This window comes from Salvelinus namaycush, chromosome 4, assembly GCF_016432855.1.
Source record: "Salvelinus namaycush isolate Seneca chromosome 4, SaNama_1.0, whole genome shotgun sequence".
Lineage (NCBI taxonomy): Eukaryota > Metazoa > Chordata > Actinopteri > Salmoniformes > Salmonidae > Salvelinus > Salvelinus namaycush.
The window spans coordinates 37,878,785-37,903,113 of NC_052310.1; the positions used below are offsets into that span (position 1 = coordinate 37,878,785).

Sequence of the window (24,329 nt, forward strand, 5' to 3'; positions counted from 1 at the left end):
TCTCTTAATTAAATTCAAAGGGCTTTATTGCCATGGGAAACATATGTTTACGTCACACATACACAAGAGAGAGATACTATGTACAGACTCAGTGAGCATAGCCTTGATATTGAGAGAGGTCAACATACCAGACATGGCTCTCAAGAGAAGAAAGATTGATTAGGTGATTGTTTGAATCAGCTGTGTAATACTAGGGCAAAAGGCAAAATGTGCACCCCATTGGGGTCCCAAAGACCAAGTTTTGGAAACCATGATTTATCTTCCCCCACTATTCCTACTATAACTATTTGCACATTGCTAAAACACTGTACATTGCTGACAATAAAACAAATATTTCCCATGCCAATAAAGCCTCTTTGAATTGAGAGAGAGAGAGAGAGCTTGTTTCCTATGGTAATGACGGGAAAAAAGGCGAGTCAGGTAAAACGCCACACACCGTCCTCATTATTTAAATTAGCCGACGTCATGAGACTGACTCTGTTCTTAGAAATCAAAGTATTTTTCAACTACACCTGTCAGTATCAGATACAGTATTACATTTTATAAATTCGATGGCTTAAGTGTTTTCACAGGTGATATCGAACTTGTTAAGGAATTACACACACCATTGCTCACCAATCCGTATCCGTGCTTGTTTGGTGAACAAGATCTCATTGGAGTTCATCTCAACTGGTTGGACGAGCCGCACCCGTGGAAAGAAAAGGACCCTTCTGTCGCTCAGGTGTTTACTCCATTTTGGTGCTTTGTGCTGGACGGTCACAACGCTTACTAAGGACATTTAATTTGTTCTCAAGGTTTCTACCATGACGATTTGGATTGCACTTCTTCTTGCGACTTTCGCAGTGGGTGCCTCAGCTCAATGTAAGTTGATTTAATTTAGGCATTTTAACAAGGGAAATATTTATTAGCATTTAGTTGTTTTTTTTATGAGAAGACACATTTTAAAATGTTTAAGAAAGTAACCATAATCTCTAGCCAATTTTGATAGTTGGAGGCAATCGGTCCCAAAATTGATAGCTAACAAGTTAACTTTTTTTGTATTGACCTCTGCGTTTCGCTGCCTAGCCCTAGACAGCCAGCCCAAATCAAGCTTTTCGGTATGATAAACCAATTGTTTATGGGCAAAATATTACAATGACGTTGCATGTTACACAATTGTATGTTTTCTTTATACATTGGACATAGTTATACTCCAAGACTAGTTTCGGTGCGTTAAAGAGTGGGGGGTCGGGAAGGTATTGTTCTGTGTAACCAACGCCCAGTTCGAGCTCTCTAACGTTACCTGTAGGCCTACACCCTCCATGGGAATTCCTTTGGGACTTGTTTTTAACTGCTTCCGCTCTAATAAACATGGCTATTTGTTACTCCATTACATCACCTGTTGTTGGCCTCATGGTAGTCTGATTAGTCGGGCTGTAATACACAATTTAATTGGTATATACAGCCTAAAACGAATGTTTGAAGTCGTGTAAATGTTCCTAACTTTACCTCGGTACCGAACCATATAACCGCTACCTACCGGGTCTCTAAAAAGTCGGGTAAACAATACTTTCGTGTGGATATTTCGCCTCATATCGGGCAGCTGTTGGACAAACCGCACAGAAAACCATCTCATACTTTTTTAAATGTAAAAAAACAAAAAAAAACAAAAAACGTTCTGGCTTGTAAAGAAATGTACACGACTTTGCAAGTATTCGTTTCAGGCTGTACCAATTGTGTATTTCAGACTAGCCTCATGTTTAATTTGTCTTCCACAGGCAAATGTGAAAGTATGAAGTGGGCTACATGTGATGGCACCCCTTGCCAATGTAGCATTATGGTTGACGCTGGTATACAACAAAACCTGAACTGCTCTACATGCAAGTACCTCTCTCATTACTATGTCAAGCAACATTAATCTCATTTGGGAAAAATAATACTTCCTGTTATAAATATTACAACTAGCCTACATCCATTTTTAAAAAGGGGTTTGTGGGTTAACTTTTCTGGGACTGGTGTGACTTGTTCTCATCCAGTGTTATTTTGCCTATGAATGATTCTTAAGGTCTCTTATCCCTCTGTTAGTGATCCCCAAATGCTACCTGATGAAGGCAGAGATGTACCGTGCTAAGAACAACCTGTCCACTCGTACTGGAGGAAAGCCAGTCGAGACCGCCTTCGTGGACAATGATGGTATCTATGACCCGGTCTGTGAGGCCACTGGTGCCTTCCATGCCAAACAGTGCAACAACACTGAGGAGTGTTGGTGTGTCAACAGTGCTGGCGTGCGCAGAACCGACAAGGGAGACAAGAACCTCAAGTGTGAGAAGCTCGTGGAGACCTAGTAAGTTTTATATCATGTGTATTTAGATTAAGAATCATGGGTTGCCATCATTCATGCAGGATGTGGCTTCAGCTTTAATTGGTGTACAGACTGAGCACACGTATTATGCTAGTGAAACATAATTTCAGGATGATTAAGAAAAGGTAAGTGATAGGCTGAATCTAAATTCTGATGACTAGGCAATTGTAGTGGGTATTGAAATCTAACCCTGTCCCTCTCTCCTCCAGTTGGGTTCGCCTGGAGCTCAAGCACAAGGAAGTGAGCAAAGCCGTGGATGTAAATAAGTTGCAGGCGTAAGTATTTATGTCCGTTTCATGGTATTCGTGTCAACTTAACATTTCACAAGTGCTATAATATTAACACGTGCATGAAACTACTCACTGAACTTTGTCCTCCTGCAGTGCCATTGCAAATGCCATCGAGACCCGTTACAGCTTTGACAAGACCCTTGTGAAGGAGGTGGAGTATGACCCCGATGCTCGCCTGATCATCGTCGATGTCCAGAAGGCGAAGGGAGACCGCAAAGCCGACCTATCGCGTATGGCCTACTACATGGAGAAAGACGTAAGTCATGACCTCTCCCCTCCCTTTGCTGCGTCACTTCAGTGACGCATATCATGGTCTCCCTTGGCATATGTCTTCTGATCTCAGTTAAATGAAACATATTAAAATCAAAACCCAGATTACTTGACCTGTGAATATTCCATGTTATTCCCAGGTCAAGGTGCTGCCCCTGTTCGCCAACCAAGAAAAGTTTGCACCCAGTGTGGACGGTCAGAAGCTGGAGATGGAGAACATCTTGGTGTACTATGTGGATGAGGAGGCCCCCACCTTCACCATGAAGAGGCTGACCGGGGGCATTATCGCAGTCATCGTGGTGGTCATCCTGGCCGTGGTCGCCGGACTGCTGGTCCTTTTCTTTGCGAGGAAGCGAGAGCAGAAGTACAGCAAGGCGGAGGTGAGTGGGCCAACATGTTCCTCTGATAATGAGGTTAAAGAAGCATTTGAAACACTGCGTCTATAAGCTGTTCCTGTTGTGGTCATGGTTTTATGTATATAGTAAGGACATTCTCCAAATTGAAAACCATACTGGCACATTGAAAAACCAATTGCCCCATGATGCCTAATGTTTTGTTTGGTTGCTTTCCCTTTCAGCCCAGAGAGATGGAGGCCCTGTAGACAATCCTTCACCAGTCCGTTCTACGCTGGAATATTAACAGCTTGTATATAGCCCTTTAACAAAACATTGTTTGCAATTGTGCTGTTTTTAATATTGTTACTTGAGGGATGCCGTTTGTAAAGGACTGGACTTTTTATTTGGCACTGTTACTACCACAAGCATCTTTGTATATAAACTGTTATTTTAAATCCTAACGTCTGTAAAATGGCAAAGCTACAGTGCTTCAGAAACACAGGATACATGTCCAGGTTGATTTAAATGCATCAATGTTTTTATTAAATGAAGTCTGAATGCTGCAGACTGTACAGTTTCATATATGCATTGTGTTTTGATGGATTGTTATTAATAAAGTGTTTTAAAATATATTTTGCTTTGCCTTACAATTTTGTTACAATCGATTTATTTGCCTCTAGAATGACAAGGGGGTTCTTAGACTGAGTTTAATGGTGTTCAGCATTAGAGCCAGGTGTACCTTATTAAGGTGTCTCAATGGAAAATTACTGTGCAGAGTCAAACTAATGGGGGAGGGGAACAATTGGCATGAAATTACTTTGTTTCCCAGCCAACTAATGAGGAATATACTCAAACCAAGTCTAAAACATATCTAAACTTAACATGGTCACCCCTAAACAAGTTTATGGCTAGTATTGGTCTTGAGTGATACGTATCCATGTATTGTAACTCATTTTATTTGGTCACAAACATTTAGCAGATGTAGCTAAATGCTTGTGTTCCTAGCTCCAACAGTGCACTTCACTCCATGACATGCCTAGTTACACAACTCTTGACTTGATCCCGGGTGGAAACACAATGTATACTTCAGAACCGGTTTTAACACGCCAAACCAATGTACTCCATTTGGATATGCTGGTGAAAAGACTAGGGTGTGTTCACCTCCGGTCACATGTTCAGTATCTGCGATACTCTGGAAATGCTACTGAGTGTCTTCATGGCCCTTACGGTCATGGGATCATTATGTTTAGGAGGCTTTCTAATGTATGTATTTTTCATGTAGATTAATTACAGATCTTGAATGTGGGGATTTTTAATGAAAGATCTCACTGAGCTTGTTCATGTGAACTAAAATTACTTTTTGAGAATGCATGTTCATGTCAGTTGACAGAAGGGCCTGCGTGTAGATACTATGACCACACCTATTTCGTGAGTGGATGTGGTTAGTCAACGTCTGCTCTGAAACCATTTGGCGCTACGTCAAACCTGTTTGTCAAGTTGAGGTCATCATAATACTCAAGTCTATAGAGAGGATGGTAACCTGTATATAAGGCCCTTAGTGTTAGAAAGTTAAGTCAAAATACAAGGTCATAGCACATCAGTGGAGTTCTGTAGCGAGACTGGTTAATAGTTTATATATCAGCAGTTATACAGAGAAAGATTATAAGCCATATTGTCAGGTTAAGATTCACATTTTTAAACAGTATTGTATTTGAAAGGTACCAGACAGGCGGTCATTACCACATTAACACCAGAAGCTATCAACGGATAACCTGTCCCAGCTTGCTCACATTGTTTAGTTTGGTGTTTGGTTCTGGAAATTTTTACAAGCAGTACAACTACAAGTAGGTAGCATTTTGGGATAAGTCTTTGTAAGTGTTACATTATTGGACCAATGAATCGGACACCTTACTGTAAAATCACTCATCATACATTTGGTACATTAATGACAAAGGACTTTCTTACTGGAGTTTCTCTTTTTTCTTTAAATAAGAACTAAAATACACACATATACAAAAATAGCTTTATCAAGGAATAAATAGGCATTTTCAATAGTCATTACCAATTGCTTTGCCTATGTTCCCCTTTCAAACTCTTCTCCTTTTATCTCATAGTTTCCCGCCTCCCATAAGCAACACAAAGTGCCTCTAACTAGTTTAGACAGGTTTGGGTGTTGTATGTCCCCTTTCCTCCTGCGTACCTGAGGGTGTGTCAGTTCCCGGCAGGCCCTATTAAGCTCCACAGCATCAACCACAGAACAGCCTATCAGGGGAAGTTAAAGTGCCTTTTGGTCCTAGACTTGGAGCTCCGGTACCGACTGCCGTGCGGTAGCAGAGAACAGTCTATGACTTGGGTGACTGGAGTCTTTGACAATTTTTTGGGCCTTCCTGACACCGCCTTGTGTATAGGTCCTGGATGGTAGGAAGCTTGACCCCAGTACGCACTACCCTCTGTAGCGCTTTACGGTCAGATTCCGAGCAGTTTCCATACCAAGTGGAGATGTAACTGGTCAGAATGCTCTCGATGGTGCATTATAAGCTTGTATTTGGGAATGACATACATCAAGAACTCACATAGGAAACAAGCAGTTTAAAATGGATTCAGGTTCTAATAAATTATCATACTGATCTAGAAATATGCTTTCCAGTTATTCAAAATTGAATAAATGAGTCATGCTTTGGTTTAAAATTCCTGTCCTCTGAGGGAACTTGTCAACTGACATACCTTCCCAAACTCTGCCCACTTCCACTGTAACACCTCTGTTTTACTTTCTTAGATGTCTCTTTGCCCTCACAGGCCCACAACTCTTGTGAAACAGCACACATGCTTTTCAATCACTGTTCAATATTATTCCATCAATCCACTCTCTCAAACACCACATCCTATCACTGAACAACAGCCTCTTTGTGGCACTCCAGTCTCCTTTTCAACTCATTTAACACCTGATTTGCTTAACACTATTTCGCTCAAAACATTTTTATTTTTACGCTTTAGTTTGTGTACCTTACTCTATAATACGTGGGATATCGTTTAATTATTATTTTTTAATCGCTAGAGGATGTCTTTAAGACAAAAAACAGGTTCTATGTTCCTATTTCTTAATCTTGGCTGACCTGAAAGAATAATTGAAAACAGCATGGTGGTCACCCCGCCACTAGCAGTAATCTAGTAAGTTGAGTTTCGGACCATTTCAGTTTCACCACACTACACTCCACTCAGTAACCCAGAGGGCGCGACCATATCATAACATACCAACTACTCTGTTCATAAAGCATAGTCTTTCTCAATACTCTACTGTACCACTTCCACAGTACTGTGCATCACTCACTTCCATTGCATACTTTCCGATGTCTCCACAAACTAGCCATTTACACCACTAACCTTTCCTTAATCTATGTACTGTACATACAACTAACTATCATAAAGTAAGCCTCTTCATCTATCCAACCGTAAGGCCAGTTTGCTAAAACAGCAGCCAAACTAGCTAAAACAACATCCTATGTTATCCCAAATCCACTAAATAATCATATCCTACTCAAAATCTCACGATACATGGCCCCATTCATTCTGTCCTTTACACGGATCAGTCGTCCTGGTCCCTTTGCAGAAAAACAGCCCCAAAGCATGATGTTTCCACCCCCATGCTTCACAGTAGGTATGGTGTTCTTTGGATGCAACTCAATCAATCAAGTTAATTTTATATAGCCCTTTGTACATCAGCTAATATCTCGAAGTGCTGTACAGAAACCCAGCCTAAAACCCCAAACAGCTAGTAATGCAGGTGTAGAAGCAACTCAGCATTCTTTGTCCTCCAAACAAGACGAGTTGAGTTTTTACCAAAAAGTTATATTTTGGTTTCATCTGACCATATGACATTCTCCTAATCTTCTTCTGGATCATCCAAATGCTCTCTAGCAAACTTCAGACGGGCCTGGACATGTACTGGCTTAAGCAGGGGGACACGTCTGGCACTGCAGGATTTGAGTCCCTGGCGGCGTAGTGTGTTACTGATGGTAGGCTTTGTTACTTTGGTCCCAGCTCTCTGCAGGTCATTCACTAGGTCCCCCCGTGTGGTTCTGGGATTTTTGCTCACCGTTCTTGTGATCATTTTGACCCCACGGGGTGAGATCTTGCGTGGAGCCCCAGATCGAGGGAGATTATCAGTGGTCTTGTATATCTTCCATTTCCTAATAATTGCTCCCACAGTTGATTTCTTCAAACCAAGCTGCTTACCTATTGCAGATTCAGTCTTCACAGCCTGGTGCAGGTCTACAATTTTGTTTCTGGATTCCTTTGACAGCTCTTTGGTCTTGGCCATAGTGGAGTTTGGAGTGTGACTGTTTGAGGTTGTGGACAGGTGTCTTTTATACTGATAACAAGTTCAAACAGGTGCCATTAATACAGGTAACGAGTGTAGGACAGAGGAGCCTCTTAAAGAAGAAGTTACAGGTCTGTGAGAGCCAGAAATCTTGCTTGTTTGTAGGTGACCAAATACTTATTTTCCACCATAATTTGCAAATAAATTCATTAAAAATCCTACAATGTGATTTTCTGGATTTTTTTTTCTCATTTTGTCTGTCATAGTTGAAGTGTACCTATGATGACAATTACAGGCCTCTCTCATCTTTTTAAGTGGGAGAACTTGCACAATTGGTGGCTGACTAAATACTTTTTTGCCCCACTGTATATCAAGGCCTACCTTCTAACTCACTGCCTTTTTGCTTGACATCATGGGAAAATCAAAATAAATCAGCCAAGACCTCATAAAAAAAATTGTAGACCTCTACAAGTCTGGTTCATCCTTGGGAGCAATTTCCAAACGCCTGAAGGTACCACGTTCATCTGTACCAACAATAGCATGCAAGTATAAACACCATGGGACCACGCAGCCATCATACCGCTCAGGAAGGAGACGCGTTCTGTCTCCTAGAGATGAACGTACTTTGGTGCGAAAAGTGCAAATCAATCCCAGAACAACAGCAAAGGACCTTGTGAAGATGCTGGAGGAAAGAGGTACAAATGTATCCAAATCCACAGTAAAACGAGTCCTATATCGACATAACTTGAAAGGCCGCTCAGCAAGAAAGAAGCCACTGCTCCAAAATCGCCATAAAAAGACAGACTATGCTTTGCAACTGCACATGGGGACAAAGATCGTACTTTTATGAGAAATGTCATCTGGTCTGATGAAACAAAAAAAGAACTGTTTGGCCATAATGACCAACGTTGTTTGGAGGAAAAAGGGAGGGGCTTGCAAGCTGAAGAACACCATCCCAACCGTGAAGCACGGGGGTGGCAGCATAATGTTGTGGGGGTGCTTTGCTGCAGGAGGGACTGGTGCACTTCACAAAATAGATGGCATCATGATGGAGGAAAATTGTGGATATATTGAAGTAACATCTCAAGACACTCAAGACATTCCAGTTAGGAAGTTAAAGCTTGGTCGCAAATGGGTCTTCCAAATGGACAATAACCCCAAGCATACTTCCAAAGTTGTGGACAACAAAGTCAAGGTATTGGAGTTGCCATCACAAAGCCCCGACCTCAATCCTATAGACAATTTGTGGGCAGAACTGAAAAAGCATGTGCAAGCAAGGAGGCCTACAAACCTGACTCAGTTACACCAGCTCTGTCAGGAGGAATGGGCCAAAATTCAACCAACTTATTGTGGAAGGCTACCCGAAACGTTTGACCCAAGTTAAACAATTTAAAGGCAATGCTACCAAATACTAATTGAGTGTATGTAAACTTCTGACCCACTGGGAATGTGATGAAAGAAATAAAAGCTGAAATAAATCATTCTCTCTACTATTATTCTGACATTTCACATTCTTAAAATAAAGTGGTGATCCTAACTGACCTAAGACAGGGATTTTTTTATGAGGATTAAATGTCAGGAATTGTGAAAAACTGAGTAGAAATGTATTTGGCTAAGATGTATGTAAACTTCTGACTTCAACTGTGTGCGTGTGTATATATATACACACACACACTACCGTTCAAAAGTTTGGCGTCACCTAGAAAAGTCCTTGTTTTTGCCTTCTAGGCAGAGGTGCAAAGAAAAAAACATATCTCTGCCCAGTGTTGGTGTTCTTTTGCCCATCTTAATCTTTTATTTTTATTGGCCAGTCTGAGATATGGCTTTATCTTTGCAACTCTGCCTAGAAGGCCAGCATCCTGGAGTCGCCTCTTGACTGTTGACGTTGAGACTGGTGTTTTGCGGGTACTATTTAATGAAGCTGCCAGTTGAGGACTTGTGAGGCATCTGTTTCTCAAACTAGACACTCTAATGTACTTGTCCTCTTGCTCAGTTGTACACCGGGGCCTCCCACTCCTCTTTCTATTCTGGTTAGAGCCAGTCTGCACTTTTCTGTGAAGGGAGTAGTACACAGCGTTGTATGAGATCTTCAGTTTCTTGGCAATTTCTCACATGGAATGGCCTTCATTTCTCAGAACTAGAATAGACTGTCCAGTTTTAGAGGAAAGTTATTTGTTTCTGGCCATTTTGAGCCTGTATTCGAAACCCACAAATGCTGATGCTCCAGATACTCAACTAGTCTAAAGAAGACCAGTTGTATTGCTTCTTTAATCAGAACAACAGTTTTCAGCTGTGCTAACGTAATTGCAAAAGGGTTTTCTAATGATGAATTAGCCTTTCAAAATGATAAACTTGGATTAGCTAACACAACGTGCCATTGGAACACAGGAGTGATGGTTGCTCATAATGGGCCTCTGAACGCCTATGTAGATATTCCATAAAAAAATCTGTCGTTTCCAGCTACAATAGTCATTTACAACATTAACAATGTCAACACTGTATTTCTGATCAATTTGATGTTATTTTAATGTACAAAAATGTTTCTTTCAAAAACAAGGAAATTTCTAAGTGACCCCAAACTTTTGAACGGTAGTGTATATATATATATATGTATCTTTATATGTATATATAGTCATTGATTATTGAAGAAAATTACTTATAAATGAACTTCAACTATCATACCCCATCAGAACCCAGATATAATGTTGTTTTACTCAAATGTTTGTAAACAAACACTGTTTAGCTTCACAACATGGTTCAACAGGGTGTCCACTTTGTTATTGTTGAAGCTCCGGATTGGCCCTTTAAGGCTATATCATACACACACGGATCATTTTGGTTTCCTTTAGTTATTTCACACCCAGGAAATAACACAGAAATCTCCTCTGTTGGAAATTGGCATTATAAGTCACAGTAATTCAAGAAGAAAAGTATCCAGAGGTACAAAAGTTAAAAGGCAGGAAGTCAACTTTGACTACAGAGTTACAAAGAATATAAAACAAGCAATAGAAGATACTGAAATGCTTAAACCACAGAAGGCTTTGGAGCTTCAGGCTGTCTGTCAATAATTAAGACTGACATTGCTCTTTGGTGCGTGAAGAGAAGAATCAACAGCTGAATGAATGAAAGTGTCCTGTGATGAGACATGGCTCACCATTGACCATTGTACCATGTCATAAGTCTCTGCACTGGAGCTCCTCAGTCCCCTGTCATGAGAACAGAGAAGAGACTGGGTGGTGTTCATTAAGCCACAACGTAAAAAGAAAATGGTTGTTTCTCATTGGACAGGTTAAGATTGTGCCTCCCTGTTTCAATCCATTTTGTACCTACTGAACGCAACACTAATTCCACGTACGCTGCTGATCCACTGGCCTGATATATGTAGTTGTACTTACAGCCTGTAGGGGGCGATCACAGGAGGGAGAGAGAGAGAGAGTAGGAGGAGAGCGAGAGCTCTCAAGAGAGAGGGTGAGTGAGTGTGTGTTTATCACACACTAACCTTGGAGGGGATCACAGGAGAGTAGGTGCCTTGCTAGGTCTGCACACCGCTGGTGTTGACTTGCTCCTTAGCGTTTTGCTCTTGAGATTGACAGGCTGAGCCACCAGTAAGACGAGGGCAGAGAGGTGGTGGGGAGTGGCTTTCTGTTTGTTGATGGGCGCTGTCGATGTAGCTGGAGATGAGAAGGGTCATCTCCCTGATCTTCAAAACAAAACGGGACCTCCTCACATGAGTGCAAATCAACATGCACAGCTAATTTGAGCCTCTGACTCTGGAAGTGGCTGCGGTGAGAGAGAGAGAGTAGGGGAGTGAAAGCGCACGAGAGAGAGAGAGAGAGAGAGTGTGTGTGTCTATGTCTGTGTGCCTCACACACACTTACCCTGGAGGTGACCATGGTGAACAGGTGTTTCTCTGTGGGCTTGTCTTTGGTAGCATTACTGCCGATGCTCTGGCTTACAATTAGCATAAAGCCCTGTCTGCAGGCTCCAAACATAATCAGGTTCTTATAAGGGTGGGACACCAGTAGTTTCTACACAGTAAAATGGATCATGGAGACTGATAGGCGTAGTGAGAAGAAAGACGAGCAGGAGACCACAGGAAACCATGCATAAACCCAAAGATGAATATCGTCTTCACTGGTAAAGACAGAGATATAAATGAGCTAATGCCATCCTCATGCACTGCCTGCCACAGGCAGGCATCCTGCTCTGAAGTAGGCATGGTGGACTGGACAATCACATGGACAGAGACAAATCAGGGGAGAGCACAGAGAAATAACAACAGGTGAACATCTCTATGAACATCTCTATGTCATTCAATGCAAATAATGCATACTACTTTTTATCTATATATCTATTTTTTTCCCCATTGAACCTTTATTTAACTAGGCAAGTCAGTTAAGAACAAAAAATGAGTTAACTGCCTTGTTCAGGGGCAGAACGACAGATTTTTACCTTATTAGCACGGGGATTAGCAACCTTTCGGTTACTGGCCCAACGCTCTAACCACTAGGCTACCTGCTGCCCCGCTCTATGACATTAAAAGATAACAATCATCGCTTCATGAAGTCTAACTTTAAGATGAAGTAAATCACATCCGTTACTAGTGTGTACCGGAAGTACACGATACAGTGCCTTCGGAAAGTATTCAGACCCCTAGACTTTTTACACATTTTGTTACGTTACACACTTATTCTAAAATTGATTAAACAAAACATTTTCCTCAGCAAACTACACACAATACCCCATAATGACAAAGTGAAAACTGTTTTTTAGAAATTTTTGCAATATAAAAAAATTAAATACCTTCTTTACATAAGTATTCAGACCCTTTGCTATGAAACTCAAAATTGAACTCAGCTGTTTCCATTGATCATCCTTGATATGTGTCTACAACTTCATTGCAGTCCATCTGTGGTAATTTAAATTGATTGGACATGATTTGGAAAGGCACACACCTGTCTACAGTACCAATCAAAAGTTTGGACACAGCTACTCATTCAAGGGTTTTTCTTGATTTTTACTATTTTCTACATTGTAGAATAATAGTGAAGACATCAACACTATGAAATAACACATATGGAATCATGTAGTAACCAAAAAAGTATTAAACAAATCAAATTATATTTTATATTCTTCAAAGTAGCCACCACTTGCCTTGATGACATCTTTTTACACTCTTGGCAATCTCTCAACCAGCTTCATGAGGAATGCTTTTCCGACAGTCTTGAAGGAGTTCCCACATGTGCTGAGCACTTGTTGGCTGAGTTTCCTTCACTCTGCGGTCCAACTCATCCCAAACCATCTCAATTGGGTTGAGGTCGGGTGATCGTGGAGGCCAGGTCATCTGATGCAGCACTCTATCACTCTCATTTTTAGTCAAATAGCCCTTACACAGCCTGGAGGTGTGTTGGGTCATTGACATGTTGAAAAACAAATGATAGTGCGACTAAGCGCAAACCAGATGGGATGGCGTATCACTGCAGAATGCTGTGGTAGCCATGCTGGTTAAGTGTGCCTTGAATTCTAAATAAATCACAGAGAGTGTCATCAGAAAAGCAACCCCACACCATCACAGCTCCTCCTCCATGCTTCATGGTGGGAACCACACGTGGAGATCATCCGTTCACCTACTCACACGGCGGTTGGAACCAAAAATCTAAAATTTAGACTCATCAAACCAAAGGACATATTTCCACCGGTCTAATGTCCATTGATCGTGTTTCTTGGCCCAAGCAAGTCTCTTCTTCTTAAATCAAATCAAATTGTATTTGTCACATACACATGGTTAGCAGATGTTAATGCGAGTGTAGTGAAATGCTTGTGCTTCTAGTTCCGACAATGCAGTAATAACCAACGAGTAATCTAACCTAACAATTTCACAACAACTACCTTATACACACAAGTGTAAAGGAATGAAGAATATGTACATAAAAATATATGAATGAGTGATGGTACAGAACGGCATAGGCAAGGTGCAGTAGATGGTATAGAGTACAGTATATACATATGAGATGAGTAATGTAGGGTATGTAAACATATAAAAGTGGCATTGTTTAAAGTGGCTAGTGATACATGTATTACATAAAGATGGCAAGATGCAGTAGATGGTATAGAGTACAGTATATACATATGAGATGAGTAATGTAGGGTAGGTAAACATTATATTTAGTGGCATTGTTTAAGTGGCTAGTGAAACATTTTTTTACATACATTTTTCCATTATAAAAGTGGCTGGAGTTGAGTCAGTATGTTGGCAGCAGGCACTCAATGTTAGTGGTGGCTGTTTAACAGTCTGATGGCCTTGAGATAGAAGCTGTTTTTCAGTCTCTCGGTCCCTGCTTTGATGCACCTGTACTGACCTCGCCTTCTGGATGATAGTGGGGTGAACAGGCAGTGGCTTGGGTGGTTGTTGTCCTTGATGATCTTTATGGCCTTCCTGTGACATCGGGTGGTGTAGGTGTCCTGGAGGGCAGGTAGTTTGCCCCCAGTGATGCGTTGTGCAGACCTCACTACCCTCTGGAGAGCCTTATGGTTGTGGGCGGAGCAGTTGCAGTACCAGGCGGTGATACAGCACGACAGGATGCTCTCGATTGTGCATCTGTAAAAGTTTGTGAGTGCTTTTGGTGACAAGCCAATATTTCTTCAGCCTCCTGAGGTTGAAGAGGCGCTACTGGACCAATTCAGTTTGTCCGTGATGTGTACGCCGAGGAACTTAAAACTTACTACCCTCTCCACTACTGTCCCGTCGATGTGGATAGGGGGGTGCTCCCTTTGCTGTTTCCTGAAGTCCACGATCATCTTCTTTGTTTTGTTGACGTTGAGTGTGAGGTTATTTTCCTGACACCACACTCCGAGGGCCCTCACCTCCTCCCTGTAGGCCGTCTCGTCGTTGTTGGTAATCAAGCCTACCACTGTAGTGTCGTCTGCAAACTTGATGATTGAGTTGGAGGCGTGCATGGCCACCCAGTCGTGGGTGAACAGGGAGTACAGGAGAGGGCTCAGAATGCACCCTTGTGGGGCCCCAGTGTTGAGGATCAGCGGGGTGGAGATGTTGTTACCTACCCTCACCACCTGGGGGCGGCCCGTCAGGAAGTCCAGGTCCCAGTAGCACAGGGCGGAGTCACGACCCAGGGTCTCTTATTGGCGTCCTTTAGAAGTGTTTTATTGTTGTTGTAGCAATTCGACCATGAAGGCCTGATTCACGCAGTCTCCTCTAAACAGTTGATATTGAGATGTGTCTGTTACTTCAACTCAGTGAAGCATTTATTGGGCTGCAATCTGAGGTGCAGTTAACTCTATTTAACTTATCCTCAGCAGCGGAGGTAACTCTGGGTCTTTCTTTCCTGTGGCGGTCCTCATGAGAGCCAGTTTCATCATAGCACTTGATGGTTTTTGCTTGGGAAAACTTGACATTTTCCGGATTGACTGACCTTCAATGTCTTAAAGTAATGATGGACTGTAGTTTCTCTTTGCTTATTTCAGCTGTTCTTGACATAATATGGACTTGGTCTTTTACCAAATAGGTCTATCTTCTGTATACCAACCCTACCTTGTCACAACACAACTGATTGGCTCAAACACATTAAGAAGCAAAGAAATTCCACAAATTAACTGTTAACAAGGCACACCTGTTAATTGAAATGCATTCCAGGTGACTACCTCATGAAGCTGGTTGAGAAAACGCCAAGAGTGTGCAAAGCTGTCATCAAGGCAAAGGGTGGCTACTTTGAAGAATCTAAAATCTAAAATATATTTAGATTTGTTTAGCACTTTTTTGGGTTACAACATGATTCCATATGTGTTATTTCCTAGTTTCGATGTCTTCACTATTATTCTACAATGTAGAAAATAGTGAAAATAAAGAAAAACCCTTGAATGAGTAGGTGTGTCCAAACTTTTTACTGGTACTGTATTTAAGGTCCCACAGTTGACAGTGCATGTCAGAGCAAAAACCAAGCCATGAGGTCAAAGGAATTGTCTGTAAAGCTCTGAGACAGGATTGTGTCGAGGCACAGATCTGAGGGGGAAGGGTAACAAAAATTGTCTGCTGCATTAAAGGTCCCTAAGAACACAGTGGCTGCCATCATTCTTAAATGGAAGAAGTTTGGAACCACCAAGACTCTTCCTAAACTGAGCAATCGAGGGAGAAGGGCCTTGGTCAGGGAGGTGACCAAGAACCCGATGGTCACTCTGACAGAGGTCTAGAGATGGGAGAACCTTCCAGAAGGAAAACCATCTCTGCAGCACTCCACGAATCAGGCCTTTATGGTAGAGTGGCCAGACGGAAGCCACTTCTCAGTAAAATGCACATGACAGCCTGCTTGGCCTGAATGCTAAGCGTCACGTCTGGAGGAACCCTGGCACCATCCCTACGGTGAAGCATGGTGGTGGCAGCCTCATGCCGTGGCAATGTTTTTCAGCGGCAGGGACCTGGAGACTAGTCAGGATCGAGGCAAAGATGAACGGAGCAAAGTAAAGAGAGATCCTTGATGAAAACCTGCTCCAGAGTGCTCAGGACCTCAGACTAGGATGAAAGTTCACCTTCCAACAGGACAACGACCCTAAGCACACAGCCAAGACAATGCAGAAGTGGCTTCGGGACAAGTCTCTGAATGTCCTTAAGTGGCCCAGCCAGAGCCCGGACTTGAACCTGATAAAACATCTCTGGAGAGACTTGAAAATAGTTGTGTAGCAACTGACAGAGCTTGAGAGGATTTGCAGAGAAGAATGGGAGAAACTCCCCAAATACAGGTGTGCTAAGCTTTTAGCGTTATACCCAGTAAGACTCAAGACTTTAATCACTGCCAAAGGGGCTTCAACAATGCACATTTACATTTTTAATAAATTAGCCAAAGTTAAAAACAGGTTTTGCTTTGTCATTATGGGGGATTTTGTGTAAATTTCTGCCCCGCTAGAGCTGCCACAGGTCAACTGTAAGTGCTTTTATTGTGCACTGGAAACATCTAGGAGCAACAATGGCTCAGCCGCAAAGTGGTAGGCTACACAAGCTCACAGAACGGGACCGCTGAGTGCTGAAGCACGTAGCAAGTAAAAATCGTCTCTCCTCAGTTACAACACTCATTACCGAGTTCCAAACTGCCTCTGGAAGCCACGTCAGCACAATAACTGTTCGTCGGGAGCTTCGTGAAATGGGTTTCCATGGCAGTCCGACGGACAAATCTGGGTTTGACGGATGCCAGGAGAACGCTACCTGCTCCAATGCATAGTGCCAACTGTAAAGTTTGGTGGAAAAGGAATAATGTTCTGATGGTGTTTTTCATGGTTTGGGCTAGGCTCCATAGTTCCAGTGAATTGAAATCTTAACGCTAAAGTATTTTTAAAGAACTTCATTGGTCTTTGTCCAGTACGCACGCACACACCTCAGCTTCAAACAGCTTGGCCCCCGAAGAGAGGCCACTTCCTGGCCACAGTCAGGTAGATGTTTCCACACTCGGATGAACTTCGACCCCTGAGTGATGCCCATCGGGTTGACAGACACCGGTACAGTGGCCTGGGGGGTGGGAGAAGGTCATTCATCATTGACAGAGTATGTGAGGGGGTTAATAAATAACAGAAAGTATGTGAGAGTCAGACCGAGAGAGAATAGAAATCCCCCTAGAATGGTGTGAGAAACTTGGATAAAGAAGGATATAATACCAGACCTGTGTCCAAAAACTATTTAAAATCTTTCAAATACTTTCAGTGTTTGCATTAGCCTCCTCTGAGTGCCAGATGAGCGGGATTCGCACTTTTACAACTATTCTATTGGTTCCATTGCGCCAGGAAACCTCGATCAAACCCAGCTAAAAGTATTTGAACCCAGGTCTGTATAATAGAACACATTCCAGCAGCTTACCCGAGCTGTTCCTCAGTGGAGGTCTTACGGTAGTGTTTCAGGTATTTTTATTTATTTTATTATTTCACCTTTATTTAAACAGGTAGGCTAGTTGAGAACAAGTTCTCATTTACAACTGCGACCTGGCCAAGATAAAGCAAAGCAGTGCGACACAAACAACACAGAGTTACACATGGAATAAACAAACACGCAGTCAATAATACAATAGAAAAGGTCGGTAATGCGAGCTGGTCTGCGCATGCCTGAAGTTCCTTGCTACTGACGCCGTCTGGACCATACGAGTTTCGTATTTCTCGCTCTTTCTCTCTCTCTCTCTCTGTGTACACTAACTGGTAAAGAGACCTGGTTTGTGTTGTTGAGGAAGTGAACAGGTAGACTGAAGGGCAGAGTGGTGGTAGGGGTTCCTAAGAAGGATCTCCGTCACCCTTCTGCTGCGTCTGCTCTACCGACCACTGACAGTAGATGGCGTACTTACCCAACTCTGTCCTGAGCGAGACACGGAAAAGTACAGTCAAATTGCAGACAAATACTGGATTGTGTTACCAAATGAGAGACTAGGAAATCAGACTAGGGACAATTTGCATGTGTGCATGTGTGAGTGTGTGCTCACCTGGAGTCTCCATGCCTTTGTTGTATAGGGTCATCTCCCTATACATCCACACTAGATAAGGGCAAACTGTTTAAATCCATTGCAGTTCACTAGTGCAAATTCAAATACATACTCCGCATGTTCCAGTTTAGTGCAGGCATAATGCATTAACAACAGTCTATTCATGACCGCCACAAGCCATTGCATTTGTCAGATGAGGACTGTTTGTAGTTTACATGTACTCATGCTGCCCCCCTGTGGTGTAGAGTGTGCATGTGTACCAGCAAGGGTCTGGGCTGTTGGGGCTGTCTCTTGCGTGTCTATTTGATGAGCTGACAGAAGAACTCGTCTGTAGCTCTGGGTTGGTCAGGCACACCTGCAAAGCACTCTGGGCTAGGGACATGTGGTAGTCAATTCCTGGAGCATCATTGACCACATTGATGAAGAGCTGGCATGTCTGGAAGAGAGGGAGAGTGGCGAATGTCAGTGACAATAACATTCTATAAATGTTTACAAATTAATACATTTTTTATATAGAAGTATTCACCCACTTTGTTATGGCAAGCCTAAATAAGTTCAGGAGTAAAAATTTGCAAATCACATAAAAAGTTGCATGGACTCACTCTGTATGCAATAGTATATATTTTTAAATACTACCCCAACTCGGTACCCAACACATACAATTATCTGTAAGGTCCATCAGTCAAGTAATGAATTTCAAGCACAAATTCAACCACAAAGACCAGGGAGATCTTCCAATGCCTCGCAAAGAAGGGCACCAATCGTTGGATAAAAAAATAAAATAGACACTGAATATCCCTTTGAGCATGGTGAAGTTATTAATTATGTTTTGGATGGTGTATCAAAACACCCAGTCACTACAAAGATACAGGTGTCCTTCAAAACTGAGTTGTCGGAGAGAAAGGAAACCGCTCAGGGTTTTCACCATAAGGCCAATGGTAATCTCTCATGGACAGATTCACGTGTAAATTGGAAGTGACAATTTTAGCGAAAATTTTACTTCTGGGTAACCAAGATTAGGCCAATGGTGATTTTAAAATAGTTACAGATTTTAATGGCTGTAATAGGATACAACTGTGGATGGATCAACAACATTGTAGTTACTCCACAAATAACCAAAACGACATAGTGAAAAGAAGGAAGACTGTACAGAATACAAATATTACAAAACATGCATCTTGTTTGCAACAAGGCACTAAAGTAATACTACAAAAAATGTGGCAAAGGAATTCACTTTCTGTCCTGAATACAAAGCGTTATGTTTGGGGAAAATCCAACACAACAAATCACTGAGTACCACTCTCCATATTTTCAAGCATGGTGGTGGCTGCATCATGTTATGGGTATGCTTGTCATCGGCAAAGACAATACCATAAAACACAAATTTAAACTGGAGTTGATACCAAGAAGACAGTGAATGTTCCTGAGTGACCTAATTACAGTTTTGACTTTGACAACTATGGTGTGGGGCGTGGCTTGTAAGCCCCTCCCGCATGATTTCAGCTCTTCGTCCGACTCATGTCGCCTGTCCACCTTCACCCGAGCCTCCCACACCACTGCGAGCAAGTATGGTGAATGGGAAGATATGAGAGTAGAGAAGACATGTATATGGGTATAAGTGAATGAGTTGTGTACCTTATCTTCCTGACTGCGGAAGTAGTAGAATGTTTTACCAATGTGGGCACACCACACGTTCTGGGTTCAGAACAACAATGTTTTAATTATACCACCACCCAAAAGGGCACTTGACGAGTGGGAGGGCAAAGGGGCAGGTGCTCGTGCTCAGGTAGACCCCTATTTGTGCACGTGTCTGCACACACACACACACACACACACACAAGTACCTGGAGCTCTTGCTTCCCATCGCCGTGGGCGATACTACTGGTGGCGTTAAACTCAATCTGACCCTGTGGTGTCCAGATGATATCACTCTGGGAAGACAATCACATGGGCTTGTTCAGTAAATGGCATAACAGTGAGAGTGTTACAGTTCATTGAACCAAATCACAGGACCAGTCATGAGACCCAGCTAGCAGATATGATCCCTTTGAAAGTGATGGGAACGTACATTTTTGGTTTCCCATTGGTTCTGGGAACGAGCCATACATTTTCTGACCTGTAAAACTAAAAAAAAATTCTGAGAACATTTTACTATGGTTCCCAGAAAGTTTCCTGGGAGGTTTATTAATGTTCTGTAGAATATTTTGAGTTTTTCAATAACTTCCTTAACATTTTCAATAAGAATTTTAATAACACTGCTAGCTTATTTGGGGTTAACTTTTTAGAACTTTTTTTGTGTTTTTTGCGGAAAGTTTTTTTAATAGAACGTTCTCGCAACAATTTGACAACATAACTTTAAAAAGAAACCATGATGAGGAAGCTTGTAGGAAACATTATGCTGAAGTACTGAAATTCCCACAGAAGAATGTTGTTTTTTAACGTTCTCTGAACATTCCCAATGTCAAAGCAGTTGGAGAACGTTCCTAGATCATTATCAAAAATGTATTTAAATGTAAAGGTGTTTGAACTTTTAGGAAATGCTCTGTTAAAGTAATGAAATACTAAGAAAATATGTTCCAAAGCCAGGCAAATATCCTTCACCATTCCCAGAAAGTTGTTGGAAGGTTGTATGCAAAATATCCATAGGACAACCGCGCTCTCACCAAGCTCTAAGAGACATATGGTTCTCAGACCATTATGTGCTAGCTGGGTAGCCTGTACAGATGTAAGATCTTGAGCCAGTGAGAAATAGGAAAAAAATCCTGCAGGAATTGTGAATTATTATGGGTATTGTAATTAATGGACATTTTTGTAGTGGTTACATTTTTTGTTAGGGCAAATCAAGTCTGAAATGGAAATTACACACGTTAAAAGCCTTTTTAAAATTCAAATGCACTACAAGTTTGCATTTCCTACTTTGCAGGAACATTCTCAGCAACAAAAGAGTGTTCAAAATAAGATTGAGAGCTGCTCTATCTTTGAGGACGAACCAAAGTCTCTTCCAAGTCTTCTTCAACATCTTCAAGAGGTACCCTGACTTCTCCATGGGTTCCTACAAACACCGGAGGTGGAGAGTGGTGTGTACAGTATCAGGTGTAGGGTATATGTGTAGATTGTGTCACTGTCTACTCCAAGTCAATATTCACTTCTTAAGAAGGAATTCCCCTCAACGATGCTCACAAATTGGCCAAAACAAACATTATTTTCCATTGAGTCCCATTAGTTTAGTTATACAGAAACAACAAAATGTGCCGAAAAGCTGATGTGTAACGATCTTCGTCTGGAGAAAGAGAGGAGGACCAAAGCGCAGCGTGGTAAGTGTTCATGATGAAACTTTAATAGAACAAACTGAACACTGAAATACAAAACAATAAATTGAACGAACAAAAACCGAAACAGTTCCGTGTGGAACACACATACACGGAAGACAACCACCCACAAAACACAACAGAAAACAGGCTCCCTAAATATGGTTCCCAATCAGAGACAACGACTAACACCTGCCTCTGATTGAGAACCATATCAGGCCAAACGAAAAACCCAACATAGAAACACAAACATAGATAACCCACCCAACTCACGCCCTGACCATACTAAAACAAAGAAATAACAAAAGAACATAGGTCAGAACGTGACACCTGCACTGTGAATGTTTACATGGTGTGTTCAATAAAGACATGAAAACGTATTGTTTGTTATTAGTTTAAGCAAACTCTGTTTGTCTATTGTTGTGACCAATATGAAGATTTATGCAGAAATCCAGGTATTTCCGAAGGGTTCACATACTTTTTCTTGCCACTGTATATGCAGTATCAATTAATAAGGCTGATGGAACAGATATTATATTCTTATTGGCAGACTCAACAGCCTTTGTTTCTCAAATGATTGCCTCGTCTGGTTCACAAACTACTTCTCTGATAGAGTTCAGTGTGTCAAATCGGATGGCCTGTTGTCCGGACCTCTGGCAGTCTCTATGGGGGTGCCACAGGGTTCAATCCTCGGGCCGACTCTTTTCTCTGTATACATCAATGATGTCGCTCTTGCTGCTGGTGATTCTCTGATCCACCTCTACGCAGACGACACCATTCTGTATACTTCTGGCCCTTCTTTGGACACTGTGTTTACTAACCTCCAGACGAGCTTCAATGCCTACAACTCTCCTTCCGTGGCCTCCAACTGCTCTTAAATGCAAGTAAAACTAAATACGTGCTCTTCAACTGATAACTGCCCGCACCTGTCCGCCCGTTCAGCATCACTACTCTGGACGGTTCTGACTTATCTAATTTGCAAAATGGCGGACGGAAGACAGGGTGGTGCGGCAGGTGCCGCTTCTCATTCGAATGCTGTAATTTTATCTAAACCATCAGGTGTACTCCGGCCCCAGCTAAGTAACTCATGCAAAGAGTTAAAGCGCAATTATGTGTTTTATCTCCAGTACTCTGCCATGATTGTCAGTTATGTAGCTGCTCTACTGATAATCTCAGTGCGTCCTTGCTGGGATGACACAATCAGTCTACTACCGGAGAATATTAACACCAAACACATTGGTTCACCGTTCCACGGGAGCGGACAGTACACAGCATACCATAATGTTCTGAATAATGGCCAAGTCTACCTCGCTCCCTATTCCACCACACAGCTTAGGCGTAACAAACACAAGTCCAACATTTATCGGAAACTGTTAAACTACCTGTTCACTACCCTCCTGCTCTCCGGGGATGTGCAACTCAATCCTGGGCCCAACATCACCGAGCCAGCGATACGCACCGGAGTGGAAAGCGGTGGATGGCCTCGTCCACTGATCGTCGCCGCTGTGGAAGTGGGTGAGTGCTATGGTCCTATGGTTTCTCTCGACTCACCCGGCTCCAGGATAGATTTTGACTCTTCAAACATACCAAAGTCGCTATATGCGATCCCTGACTCTGCTTCTGGTACGCAAGCTGTTTTAATTAGTTCCCCGCATCCAGTGCAGGCGGGAGGGATTGTTAATTGCGCTACCGAACTGCCCCTAATCAAAACGAAACAAAACGGCCTAAACCCAGCCGTCAGAAAACACAGAAAATGTAACTTTTTTCAATGTGTCAATCACTCTCGAGTCATCTGGGACCCACGAGCTAAGCCCAAGGGACTACTAGGGGGGCACTTGAACATTCGTAGTGTCATTCCAAAAAGTGATCAAATTCAACATCTACTCACAGACTCCAACCTTGACTTTCTCTGCCTCTCAGAGACATGGCTCCATAAAAACTCTCCATCTGCTGCTTTGATTGTGCCTGGCTACAATGTTTTCAGGAGAGACAGGACTGAATGAAGAGGAGGGGGTGTGATGATTTACATTAAAGAACATATCCGATGTAAACAAATTGAGTGGTCATGTGATAATGAACTAGAATGTATTGGCCTGAACATTACACTGTCTCCCCAAATGTCTTTTACCCTCATTGGAATGTATAGGCCACCTTCCACCAAAAGTGTGTTTTTTGATCAGTTTAATAACATGCTTAGGGAATGTGATTTTGGGAAAGAGGTCATCTTAATGGGAGATTTTAACATTAATTATGAAGACAAGTGTTGTAGGAAAACCCTCAAACGGATCACTAATACCTTTGACCTTACACAGCTAGTTAAAGGGCCAACCAGGGTGACTTGTTGCTCTAAAACACAGATTGATTTGGTGTTCAGTAATAAACCAGAGAGCGTGACTAAATCATTCAATATGGTTACTGGGCTATCTGATCATAATCTGACACTTATAGCCAGACAGCTGTCTAAGAGCAGGTTTAACCTCTCTACTGTTAGAAAGCCTGATCAACTAAGAATACCTAAGAGTGAATTAAGCTATTTTGAAAACGCAATTAAGGGAATTAACTGGAATGATCTCTTGTCCTATGCAGACGTGGAAGCTGATAGTCAAGTTTTTCTATCCACAATCCAGACTACATTAAATGGTTTCCTAAAGAAAATCAAATCCAAACCTGGCCAAAAGAGCACTCTTCCTTGGCTAAATGGAGAAATCTGGAAATTGATGAAAGAATGAGATTATTATCTAAAAATAGCCCTAAGATCCAAATTAGAGCATGACAGACGTAGGTTTACCATGTTGAGAAATAAGGTGATGAAAGAAATCAGACAGGCCAAGGCAAACTTTTTTATTAACATAATTGGTGAAGCAAAGGGAAATTCTAAACTGATCTGGGAGAATCTAAAAAAGTTAACAGGGAAAGACCATAGTAACACTGCAAAAAGACTAGAAATCATGGTGAATAACAATCTAACACAGGATGCAGTCGAAATAGCAATAGCCTTCAA

At 42.0% G+C, this 24,329-nt stretch overlaps 1 protein-coding gene across 1 annotated transcript; it reads left to right on the plus strand.

The window, feature by feature from the left end:
• The first annotated feature begins 467 nt into the window (after window positions 1–467).
• On the plus strand, window positions 468–3,868 carry LOC120045603 (epithelial cell adhesion molecule-like). The gene is made up of 7 exons (XM_038990506.1): window positions 468–861; window positions 1,758–1,859; window positions 2,065–2,323; window positions 2,551–2,616; window positions 2,725–2,887; window positions 3,042–3,281; window positions 3,479–3,868. Exons 1-7 carry the CDS (start codon window positions 804–806, stop codon window positions 3,500–3,502), a joined length of 912 nt encoding a protein of 303 aa, XP_038846434.1. The 5' UTR covers window positions 468–803; the 3' UTR covers window positions 3,503–3,868.
• Window positions 3,869–24,329: the final 20,461 nt, after the last annotated feature.